The sequence below is a fragment of the Ornithorhynchus anatinus genome, chromosome 2 (assembly GCF_004115215.2).
Source record: "Ornithorhynchus anatinus isolate Pmale09 chromosome 2, mOrnAna1.pri.v4, whole genome shotgun sequence".
In the NCBI taxonomy this organism is placed as follows: Eukaryota; Metazoa; Chordata; class Mammalia; order Monotremata; family Ornithorhynchidae; genus Ornithorhynchus; species Ornithorhynchus anatinus.
In genome coordinates this window covers 153783370-153796472 of record NC_041729.1, presented here as the reverse complement: position 1 = coordinate 153796472, position 13103 = coordinate 153783370, and the positions used below count along the sequence as shown (strand labels likewise).

At 41.1% G+C, this 13103-nt stretch overlaps 1 protein-coding gene and 1 pseudogene across 2 annotated transcripts in view; one reads left to right on the top strand and one right to left on the bottom strand.

Annotated features, from left to right (window-relative positions):
• ANO6 (anoctamin 6) overlaps positions 1-13103 on the bottom strand; it is a 230809-nt gene that overhangs the window by 136666 nt on the left and 81040 nt on the right. For both annotated transcript variants that reach the window (XM_029058181.2, XM_029058182.2), the window contains exon 3: positions 6056-6181. In XM_029058181.2, the coding sequence (XP_028914014.1) occupies positions 6056-6181 (126 nt within the window). The remainder of the gene's footprint in view (positions 1-6055; positions 6182-13103) is intronic.
• Positions 95-240, top strand: LOC114809794 (annotated as a pseudogene).

Sequence of the window (13103 nt, the reverse complement as noted above, 5' to 3'; positions counted from 1 at the left end):
TGTAAACTCGTTGTAGGCAGGAATATGTCTCTTTGTTGTAATACTGTAATCTCCCAAGTGCTTAGTACAGAGCTCTGCACACAGTAAGTGCTCAATAAATATTGAATGAATGAATAGTTTTCCCAGGGTGAGGCTCATCCATTGCACTGTGGGTGTGCTGACCTCTGTGATTTCCCCAAATGCAGGAAACTCGACTGCATTATTTGTAGTAGTAGAGGACTGCATTAAAGCTTTCCCCTGATGTTGTGTTTAGAAGATCAACATTTATTTCTTTGATTTTCAATAGTGGATTTTTAGGAGAGGGTGATCAGCTAGTGGGTTTTCCTTTCCTGTGTAAGGTTTTGTGTGGCCCTCTACCATCAAATTAAGAGCCAAAGTAAGTACTTTGTGACAATCACTGTGCTAAGTACCAAGATAATCAAGTTCCTACCCTTTGGGGCTCACAGAATAAGAGGGGAGGGCGAACAAATTTTGAATTCCCACTTTACTTCTGAGGAAACTAAGTGTCCTGCCCAAGGTCATTTTGCAGGCATGTTGCAGAGTCAGGACTAGAACCCAGGTCCTCTGATTCCCTTCTGCATCACATAAGCACTTGGATCTGTGGCCTTTGGGCATTTGATATTCACCCCACTGTAGTCTATGACACTTTTGTACATATCTTTAATTTATATATTATAAATTATTTATTTATATTAACATCTGTCTCCCCCTCTAGACTGTAAGCTCATATGGGCAGATAGCGTGCCTGCTAATTCTGTTTTATTGTACTCTCCCAAGAGCTCATAATAATTATAATGTTGGTATTTGTTAAGCGCTTACTATGTGCAGAGCACTGTTCTAAGTGCTGGGGTAGACACAGGGGAATCAGGTTGTCCCATGTGGGGCTCACAGTCTTAATCCCCATTTTACAGATGAGGTAACTGAGGCCCAGAGAAGTGAAGTGACCTGCCCACAGTCACACAGCTGACAAGTGGCAGAGCGGGGATTCGAACTCATGACCTCTGACTCCAAAGCCCATGCTCTTTCCACTGAGCCACGCTGCTTCTCAGAGCTCAGTACAGTGCTCTGCATATAGTAAGCTTTCAATCAATGCCATTGATTGATTGATTTTTCCTGGGTCACACTACTTCTTCTCAGTTTATTACTCTGCCAGATTTTCCACTCCCCTACCTCTGACTTTTTGCTCATGCGATCTTTCCAGTCTGAAAGCTCTCTCACTTCACATATGCCAGGCCACAGCTCTCCCTCCTATCTTCAAAGCTCTTCTGAAATCACACCAACTTCAAGAGGGCTTCCCCAATTAATCTTTCCTTTCTCCAAGGTGAAACCTCCCAAATACCTCTTCTGTGCTTACATGCCACCTATGCATCAGACTCACAACCACTTTGGACACTTCTGAACATATAGATTTATATACTCTTCTAATTTAAGCACTTACTCATCCACATGCCCACCTTTCCATTCTTCTTTCCCTTCTACCTATAATTATTTTTGTCTGGCTTCCTGGCTAGATTATAAACTTCTTGAGGGCAAGAACCACATCTTCAACTCTATTGTACTGTCCCAAACACTTAGTAATAATAATAATAGTAGCATTTGTTAAGCGCTTACTATGTGTCAAACACTGTTCAGGTTGGACAAAGTCCCTGTCCCCATGGGCCTCACAGTCTTGATCCCCATTTTACAGATGAGGTAAGAGACAAAGAGAAATTAAGTGACTTGCCCAAGATCACACAGCAGACAAGTGGCGTAACTGGGTTTAGAACCCAGGTCCTTCTAACTCCCAGGTCCATGCTCTATTGACTAGGTCATACACTGCCCGGTCCATACTAGTCATAGTAAATAGTATTTATTGAACACCCACTGTATGCAAGCCACTGAACTAAGCACTTAGAAAGTAAAAAACAAATAAAAATGTGATAAACTCTCTGCCCATGAGAAGTTTACTTTCTAATAGGGAAGACAGACTTAGAAATATTTAGAGTAATCAAACTAAATGATCAAATAAACATGAGTGTTTTCGGTCTCTCCCCATTTCAGTCCATACTTCTCTCTGCTTGCCCAGATCATTTTTCTAGAAAACTGTTCATTTCATCTTTCCCCCTTCCTCAAGAACCTCCAGTGGTTGCCCTCTGTCCTTAAAGTCCTCTAGACTGTAATGTGTGTGGGAATGTGTCTGTTCTACTGTTGTGTTGTACTCTTCCAAGTGCTTAGTACAGTGCCCCGCACACAAAAAGTAATCAATAAATATGGTTGATTGATTGACTGATTGCCCATCCACCTCTGCATTATTACCATTGGCTTTAAAAATCCTCAATCACCTTTCCCTTGCTATCAACTTTGGTTTACCCTACTCTCCCAAGCACTTAGTACAGTGCTCTGCACAGAGTTCTGCACACAGTAAGCACTCAATAAATAAATAATTGATGGATGGATTTATAATAATAATGTTGGTACTTGTTAAGCGCTTACTATGTGCAGAGCACTGTTCTAAGCACTGGGGTAGACACAGGGGAATCGGGTTGTCCCACATGGGGCTCACAGTCTTAATCCCCATTTTACAGATGAGGTAACTGAGGCACAGAGAAGTTAAGTGACTTGCCCAAAGTCACACAGCTGACAAGTGGCAGAGCTGGGATTCGAACTCATGACCTATTTATACAACTTGGGACACCAGTTATTAATTGTGGAATCTTGTTGGGGGAGGGATTTCTATCAAATGATGATCGACTGATGTTTGCTGGTTACAGCAGAAGGCATATTTGCTTTCTAGACAATTTCATCAAATCCATTAACAAGCAGTATTTACATCCAGTGTTAGGGAAGTGGAAAGAGCATGGGATTGGAAGTCAAAAGATCTAACTGGGTCTAATCTTATGATGTTGGGTCCAGCACTCAGCACAGTGTTGGCACATTGTGAGTTCTTAATGACATCGTTATTTTTATTATTAAGTAGCAAACCACGATGACAAACTAAAATGGATTCTGGAAACAATCAGACCACCAGCATCACCACAGTGCATTACAGCTTCACCAGAAGGGACATAAGGAAAATGGACAAGAAGAAACTCAAACAGCTGCTCTAGGGTGACTTCAATGGTAATTATAAACAGGGTGAATTGAAAAAAAAAAACAACATTGCTTTTCAGACTGTACATCTGAGCAATGGAACATGGCACAGCCCAGATTGGCCTGTTGTGCAGCCACTGGATTGTGGTAATGTTTGAAGAAGAAGCTTTTCGACATTAAGGAAGAGAAACCCAACGACATTAGGTACTCTGGGTAACAAGTACAACCTTGCAGGATGGGGGAATCTTGACATAGATGCAAACAATGTGAGAAGCAGCGTGGCCTAGTGGATAAAGCAAAGGCCTGCCAGTCAGAAGGACCTAGGTTCTAATTTCGGGTCTTCCACTTTGACTGCTGTGTGACCTTAGGAAAATCACTTAACTTTTCTGTGTCTTAATTACCTCATCTGTAAAATGGGATTAAGACTGTGACCCCCAGGTGGAACATGAATTGATTAGCTTCTATCTACTCCAGCATTTAGTACAACGCCTGGCACATAAGCCATTAACAAATACCAATAAATACCATTAAAAAAATGTGGAGGAGATTTTATCAGCCTCACCCATGCCCACAGATAAAACATTCTCACACCAGTAGCACTATCCTCCAACTCTGTCAGCTAAAAACTTCCTCAAGTAACATTCTGACACCATTCATTCATTCAATAGTATTTATTGAGCGCTTACTATGTATAGAGCACTGTACTAAGCGCTTGGAATGGACAATTCGGCAACAGATAGAGACAATCCCTGCCCAATGATGGGCTTACGGTCTAATCAGCGGAGACAGATGGACAAAAACAAAACATAATCATGATAAATAGAATCAAGGGGATGTACACCTCATTAACAAAATAAATAGGGTAATAAAAATATATACAAATGAGCACAGTGCTGAGGGGAGGGGAAGGGAGAGGGGAAGAAGCAGAGGGAAAGGGGGCTTAGCTGAGGGGAGGTGAAGGGGGAGGGAGCAGAGGGCGGAAGGGGAGCAGAGAGGGAGCAGAGGGAGCAGAGGGAAAAGGAGAAGCTCAGTCTGGGATGGCCTCTTGGAGGAGGTGAGCTCTCAGTAGGGGTTTGAAGAGGGGAAGAGTTTTTAGCTACTGTTCCAGTCAAATGCTCTGCAAGTTTTTCCTGCCTATCATTTCTTGGGTCTAGCAGGGATTTACTCAGTCTGACTTGAGCTTTCATTTCATTTCTTATGCTTTTGGAACTCATATATTAAATACTCTAAATAGCAGCCCACTTAGGTGCCCCTGTTAAAGTTAAATTTAGTGCATTTTTAGGAGCTTCTGGCAATTTATGTATAAATCTTTATAATTTGTCCTTTCCTTTAGAGAAGACATGATTCATAAATGTACTTCCTTTGTGTTGTTCTGCATCTAGGACAGCACTGACATTATGTGTTATAAAATCATAAACCAGTCTCAGACAAAAGATAAAAAGATTCCAGAGCTGATAGCTTTGTTGAATTGTGATTTGGGGTGTCAAAATGATTAATAGCATAACTATAAATTACTACATTTTGAAACACAAGATATGAAAATAATCTTCATTACATATCAACCCTGCATTCAGGAATTCATATTTACCTTGCCAGAGATGATAATAATATTACTTTTATTATTTTCCAGATTAACCATTAAACTTATGTGGTATGTTTAAAGCAAAGATTTTAGTCATTAATAGTGCAAGCCTCTTGTGTAAAATTTGAATTGCCTGTCTATATGTATTAAGGGATTTTGGCTTTTAATTTACTGTAGTACTACTCAGCATTATTCCAAGCATATGAGAGAGGGAAGAGATGAATACAAATTGTTTTCTGATGATTACTCAAGATGCATATTATGTTATCTCCTGTTGCTGAAAATAATTTTATTAGAAAGATTTAATAAGGCCCATTACTTTATTGCTAATATGCAGCAAATAGACTGCAGGCACCAAATACAACTTTATTGTTATTATGATCATTATTGCTGGCATTAATAGTAGATGGCACTAGATTATCAGTGCCACTAGATTGTAAGTATCTCGAGGGTAAAGATTGCATCTACCAAGTCTATTCTGTTCTCCCAAGTGCTTAGCATGGTGCTTTGCACACAGAAAATGCTCAATAAATATCCCTGATCAACTAGTGTGGGAAACTCTGTTGGTTTCTGGCATACTCTCCCCAGCATTGCCCAAAGTGCTCTGTAATCATTAACCTTGAACGGGTCCTTCAACAAGCCATACTCAATATCAGATGGAAGGACAAGACCATGAACAATGAAATTCTGGAATGAGTTGGTCTCCTAGCAATGAAGTTATGCTCACTTAAACACAGCTATGCTGGGTAGGGCATATGAAGAGAATGAGTGACAATAGGATAGCCAAACAGCTACTATATGAAAAAGCTGAAAATGGGACACTGAAAGCAAGGAGAGCAGAGGAAGCAATTTAGGGACAATGTAAAACAAAGCCTCACACCATGTTACAGCCCAGCTGAAAAGTGGGAGTCAGCTGCTGAAGACAGACCTGAATGGTGAACTGCCATAAAGAAGGGAAGGGCTCTCTGAGCAAAAGTTTAATGTGTAAAGAAAGAAAAGGAGGGTAAACAGAAAACAGCACCAGCCACTGCAGACATTTAGTCCAACACCACCCCCCAACCTTTTTGAGCTCAATATGGCCAGAACTGTGGCACTTGCATTGGCCACAGTGCACACACAAACACACACACACACACTCACACACGTGAACTTTACTGTCATTGTGTTTTCTTCAAATATGAAGGGCAATTATATATATACTTCTGATGACGTAAAAATTGGTTACCTTGTCATACTTACTAAGTGCTCAATAAACACCACTGATCTATTGACTCTGTGTATGCATATAAATATATCTGAGTTGTAAATGAAGGACTAATGTTAACTGTAACATCATGTCAGTGACATTTATTTTTCCATTTTTCTGCAATTTATGATACTTAGAAACAAGAGGAATAAACTTACCCTTTGTTTATGTAAATTCTTTCTACTGTTGTCTCTCTTACGCTCATCTTCATACACTAAAACAAAGTCAATTCTTCTTTGGCCATCCTTAAAAAACAAGGAGTCATTTTTCTGATCAAATTCAGCCTGTAAAGGATGAACAAAACGTTATATGATTTTTATTTTTGGATTTGGTGTACAGGTTCTTTTATAGCTGAAACATGGCGATGTCAAGAAACAGAAATATGTCCAAGAGCAGTTACCTAGCTAATAAATAAATTACAGTACTAATACACTTTGAGTTTTGCCTTCTCTTCACAGAACGAAGGACCACAATTACCTAATGTTTGAAAATGTTTTCATAGATCTATTATTATTATTATCAAGTGCAGTCGAGTTGGTTCCAATTCATAGCGAGTCTATGTATATATTTTCTCCAAAATGTCCTGTCTTCTGCCATCATAGATCTACTGGTACCTAAATATTGCTATTGATACATTATTCCTTATCCAGTTATTCCTAGAGGAGTGTGATAACCTGCAATGCCAACATTTTAGTTTGAATGCAGAGGTGGCAAAGAAGGAGCAGGGATTCTAAGGACTGGAAGAGGGCAGGGCTTCATAGAACAAACGGGCCAGAAAATCATCTGGGTTCTTTGAAGTCCTGATTAGAAATTCTAAGTTTTCTGTCATTAATTTGGGATGACTCAGGGTGGGAGTCCAAAATAGCTGTGATTGCCCACCCAGGCCACCTCATTAAATTTATGAAAAGTTTGGGGCAGTTTAGCTTAACTACGCCCCCAGTGAAAGTGTAAACTTCCTGTGGGTAGGGAACACATTTCCCACTTCTGATGTACTCTCCCAAGCACCCAAAACTGAGCATTGAATTCTAGTGCTCAAGAAATATCTTAGTACTACTATACCAGAGGAGGATTAAAATAATACAAATAGGGATTTTCTTCTATTGTGAACACTCTGAAGTAAAAGAAGGGGAACCGAGATCAACCACAATCTTTCTGGACATTTTGGAAAGTGTAAATAAGTCAGCCTGCTTGACTCTGGTTCTATGTATCTTCCTCTCCTTTCCTTCCCTGAAGTTATTTTTCCAGCTTTCAACCAAACTTATCCTGAAGGTTATTTTTCATAGCATCACTTTGGCTGTGATCCATTCATTCATTCAATAGTATTTATTGACCACTTACTGTGTGCAGAGCACTATACTAAGTGCTTGGAAAGTACAATTCAAGGAATAGGATGAGTCTCCCTGCATCCCATCACACCCACGGAGTTGACATCAAGGATAACTACCTCTTTTTGACTTCAATTTAGAGTGTTCGCTGCAGTGTGTTAGGCTGGGGTTGTGCAGAGTAAATTTTCCATAAGAACTGTCCTTGGGTGTGCCTTCTGATTGCTTTGTAAATAGATCCCCTGAGTTAATCAGTAATGTGTATTGAGCACTTACTGTGTGCAGAGCACTGTAGGAAGCATTTGGGAAAGTATGTTAGACTTAGTAGACATGACTCCTGCCCTCAAGGAGTTTGCCATATAGTGAGAGAGAAAGAAGCTAAAATAAATTAGAGGTAGGAGGAAGAAGTAGAGTTTACAGAATTGTAAATGAGAGAAACAGGGGTATGTGAGTACCCAAGTACCTAGGTGTTGCTGGAAAGATAATGGGAATGTTGGGAGCTATATATTTTAGTAAGGGGACATAATGATATTTTGTTGCACTTGTAAAGCACTTTCTATATGCCAGGCATTGTGCTAAGCGCTGGGGGAGATATATGATAATCACGTTGGGCACAGTCCCTTTCCCACATAGGGCTCTCACTCTTAATTCCCATTTTACAGATGTGGGATCTGAGGCCCAGAGAAGTGAAGTGACTTGCCCAAGATCACACAGCAGGCAAGTGGCAGAGAAGGGATTAGAACCCAGGTCCTTCTGACTCCCAGTCTGTGCTCTAGGGGAGAAATTAATGAGGGAAGTCTTTATGGTGGAAATATGATTGCAGAAGGGCCTTGAAGATGGGGAGACTTATGAGTGGTCTGGTAGTTGTGAAGTGAGAGGGAATCCCAGGCTGAAGGAAAAGCCAGAGCAAGAGGCCGGGAGCAAGCAGAGATGAGAATGAGGCACCATGACAGGATGAGGAAACTGGGTGTAGTCAGGGAGGAGTGAGGATAAGGAGCAGGGAGAGAGAGTGCTGAGTGTTTTAAAACAATGGTCAGGAGTTTTTACTAGCTATAGAGAGAATTGGGGAGATGTGGGCAGACTGATGTTTTAAGGAAATGAAATATGAACTGGAGAGCATAGTGGTGTTGTCAATTGAAGCAGCGTGGCTCAGTGGAAAGAGCCCGGGCTTGGGAGTCAGAGGTCGTGGGTTCTAGTCCCGGCTCTGCCACTTGTCAGCTGTGTGACTTTGGGCAAGTCACAATTTCTCTGGGCCTCGGTTACCTCATCTGTAAAATGGGGATGAAGACTGTGAGCCCCATGAGGGACAACCTGATCACCTTGTATCCCCCCAGTGCTTAGAACAATGCTTTGCACATAGTAAGCGCTTAATAAATACCAACATTAATTGCACTGGGGAAATTAGTGGTGGGGAGCATTTGGGATGGAAGTACAGGCAAGGAAAGCAAAGGAACCAATCCGTCTACTTTGCAATGCCCAGGAAGTTATTTCTACCCTTCACCTAGCTATCTAGCACCCAGCAGCAGATGTTGATTAGCCTGTGGCAGTAGGAACAATGTGAATCTATGTGGTCCCAAGACATCCCAGATGTGAATCAATCAGTGGTATTTACTAAACACTTACTGAGGGCAGAGCACTGTACTAACCACTTGGAAGAGTACAGCGTGGCTCAGCGGAAAGAGCACGGGCTTTGGAGTCAGAGGTCATGGGTTCGAATCCCGGCTCGGCCACTTGTCAGCTGTGTGACTTTGGGCAAGTCACTTAACTTCTCGGTGCCTCAGTTACCTCATCTGTAAAATGGGGATGAAGACTGTGAGCCCCACGTGGGACAACCTGCTTCCCCTGTGTCTACCCCAGCGCTTAGAACAGTGCTTGGCACATAGTAAGCGCTTAACAAACAAATACCAACATTATTATTACAAAACAGAGTTGAGAGACACGCCCTCTGCACATAGTGAGTTTTCAGTCTAGAGAACAGTCCCTAGGAAAACTGTTCTGGGAAAATGAAGCCATTTGGTCTGCTCTAGGGTAGGTTTGGGAATTTGCTTTGAAATTCCTGAGATCATTTCAAAGTACATCCAAACACTGAGTAAGCCCATGAATTCCCTAGGTGTGCTGGGGTCTCTAAGGTACATTATGGGACTGAAAGGGAATAGTCCGGTGTGACAGGACTTCCAGCTCATGACATTTCCAACTAAACTGCTACCACATTATCCTATCACTTGTCCAAGGATTTATCCTATCCTGCCTTGATTACTGCATCAGCCTCCTTGCTGACCTCTCTGCCTCCTGTCTCTCCCCACTCCAGTCATAATTTCCTCAGCTGTCTAGATAATTTTTCTACAAAAACATTCAGTTCATTTTTCCCCACTCCTCAAGAACTTCCAGTTGCCCTCCCACCTGCGCATCAAATAGAAACTCCTTACCACTGATTTAAAATGATCACCTTGCCCCTCTACCCCACTTAGCTGCTCTCCTAACACAAGCCAGTCTTCACGCTTCACTCCTCTAATGCCAACCTGTTCACTGTACCTCAGTCTTATCTTGCCACTGACCTCTCACCCATGACCTGTCTCTGGTCTGCTACACCCTCCCTCTTCATATCCAGTAGATGATCACTCTCCCCACCTTCAAAGCCTTATTAAAGGCACATCTCTTCCAAGAGGCCTTCCCCGACTAAGCTCTCATTTTCTCTTCTCCCACTCCCTTCTGCACAGTCCTTGCACTTGGATTTGCACCCTTCATTCACTCCTACCTCAGCCTCACAGCATTTTGTACATCTCTGTAATTTATTTACTTATATTTTCTGTCAATCAATTATACTTATTGAGCACTTATTGTGTGCAGAGTACTATACTAAGCGCTTGGGAGAATATAACATAACAGAGTTGGTAGACATGTTCCCTGCCCACAACGAGGTTATTGTACATTGTGCATCCGAATTGTACATTCCAAGTGCTTAGTACAGTGCTCTGCACATAGTAAGTGCTCAATAAATACTATTGAAGAAGAATGAGCTTAGAGTCTAGAGGAGGCAGGGAACATGTCTGCCAACTCTGTTACGCTGTACTCTCCCAAGCATTTAGTACAATGCTCTGCACACAGTAAGCACTCAATAAATAGGATTGACTGATTTGACAGTGTGAATACTGGCCTTATCTCCAGTTCTTGAACATGCTTACTTTTATATATCACTCAGTTAACGGTATTTGTTGGGTACTTACTCTGTGCAGAGCACTGTACTATGAGATTGGGAGGGTAGAGTACACCAAAACTGGTGAGCGTGATCTCTGCCCACAAGGAGCTCACAATCTAGACGGAAAGACAGACTTTCAAATAAATAGAGAAAAAGGAAATGGCAGAATATTAGAATAATTACATAAATGCCATGGGCTGAGGGTGGGAAGAATATCAAGTGCTTAAGGGCTACATTGGTGACACAGAAGGGAGAATGAGTAGGGAAAATGAGGGTGTAGTCAGGGAAGGGCTTTTAGAGTTCTGTCATATATGAAGGAGGAAGGAATTCCAGCCCAGAGGGAGAATATGGGCCAAGGGTCGGTGATGAGATAGACCCGATCGAGGAACAGTGAGTAGGCCAGCATTAGAGGAGCAAAGTGTGGGGTCTAGGTTGTAGTAGGTGATAGGTGAGGTAAGGTAGCAGGAGGAGAGCTGACCTGATAGTAAGGAGTTTCTGTTTGACGCACATTTCACTTGCTTGTTTGGTACTTACTGAACACCTAGTACAATAATAATAATTAATAATTGTGATATTTGTTAAGTGCTTACTACGTGCCAGGCACTGTATTAATCACTGGGGTGTATACAAGACAATTGGGTTGGACACAATCCCTGTCCCACATGGGGCTCACAGTCTCAGATGAGGGAACATTTTACAGATGAAGGAATTGAGGCCCAAAGAAGTGAAGTGACTTGCCCAAGGTCATAAGGCAGATAAGTGGCAGAGCCAGAATTAGAATTCTCAGCCTTCTGACTTCCAGGCCCATGCCGCCGTACCCACTAAGCCAGCACAGTGCACTGAACTCAATGGCCACTCAATAAATATTATTACCACTTAATAAAAGCCATAGCTTTCTTTGATTTGATTTCCAACTTTAATAATCTTGAAAGTTCTTCCTTGACTTTATGATTTTCTAAATAACACTTTGTAGAATGGATAATGGAAAACACTTTTGTTTACATAAAAGTTACAAAATGGTGCATATGTCATTTCAACATTACAAATGTGCTCCCTTTAGCCAAAACCCCCCAAAAAACAAACAAAAAAGGCCCTTGAAAATGAAATATCACAAAATCTATTACTTCACCATTTCACTTTGGGTGTTTATGGCTCCTTGATTTAAATTCACAGGAAGAAATGTAGAATCCTTCAGTACATTAGAACATATACAATTTTTCTGTGCAGGCAGCATAGTTAACTAGCAGAAAAAAACTTAAAGGTTCACATGAGCAATGGACTTCCGTGGGAAATATGCTTTAACATGAAGCATAAATAATGTATCTCTTTTGCTACACACTCCACTGTCCTGGATTCAGTTGTAATCGTAAGAAATTTCCCAGTGACACAATTTAATTTACTTGTTCTGGAATAATCAGGTTTTCACATGCCCACACCCTTGCTTGATGGAAGAATATGGGCCTTTGTTTTGGGGAAAAACACACTGACTTGGAAAGAGAGGCAAATATGCAATAAGTAGGTCAAATTTTGATGCAGTGTTCTTAACACACAATGCCAGGGGGAAAAAAAGCTGGCCAGTTTAGTATTACCATGAAATCCAAGTTCCATGTCCCTTGGCAAGAGATTTTTTCTAGCTGACATTTGGGAAAAGAGGAAAAATCAAAAGATGAGCTGGAAAGGATGAGAATAAACAGGAAAAGTGGAATATAGAAATCTGCTTTATGAACAGAAATGTGCTTGGTCTGAAGAGAAGTTGGATCTCGAAGTTGCAAGCCCAAGTTTGGGCCTAACTCATCCAAACTGATATGAAAAGTCAGAGAACAAAAGTGACAACTCAGCACATTTTGATTGAAAAAGAAAAGGAATCATTTGGGGAGAAGGGCTATTCTCAGTCACTTCCCAAATTTTAAAATAAATAGAATAAAAGAGACTCTTGGTTATTAAAATGATCCTGCTGTCTTTCTTCCCTTCCCCTCCCCTTCCAGACAGATGGAGATACAGAAGTAAAACTGAAACAGTCTACTTTTTTCCTTTTAGCAGTTCTGGTAAAAAAAAACAAGTTGAGAGAGGAAGCAATAAATGTTGCCTAAACGAGATTTATGTAATTTTCTGGGGTATCTCTATGTCCCATTTCAATGACAGTTATTTGTGTTCACAATAAAATAATTGTGGTTTTGTTAAGTGCTTATATATAGATGTATTAAAGCACAGGGGTAAATACTCTGTCATTGGGTACTCCCAGCTTCTGTCTTATTTGGTATTCACAGCATAAGGGGCTCACAGTTTAACCTTCAATCGTAGCATTAATTTTAGACACTTTTCGCTCTTTCAATTCCCAGATTCAGTCAGGAACAAAATCCTGTCATATCTTTCTTCACGTCTTCAGGATCTGCTTCTTCCTCTCCATCTAAAAGCCAGCATGCTGATCCAAGTATATGTCATTTCTTATCTAAACTATTTCCTTGACCTCCCTGCCGAAGTTCTTGCCTCCAAACTCTCCCTTATCCAGTCCAAACTTAACTCTGTTGCCCAAAACATTTTTCTACAACACTGATTTGCACACATCCCCACACTCCTTCAAGTCCTCCATTGGTTGGTCATTCCTTTCTGAATGAAGTAGAAACCCCTGACCATTGGCTTTGAGCAATTAAATCAGCTCTCATCCTTTTACCTAACCTCACTCCTCTT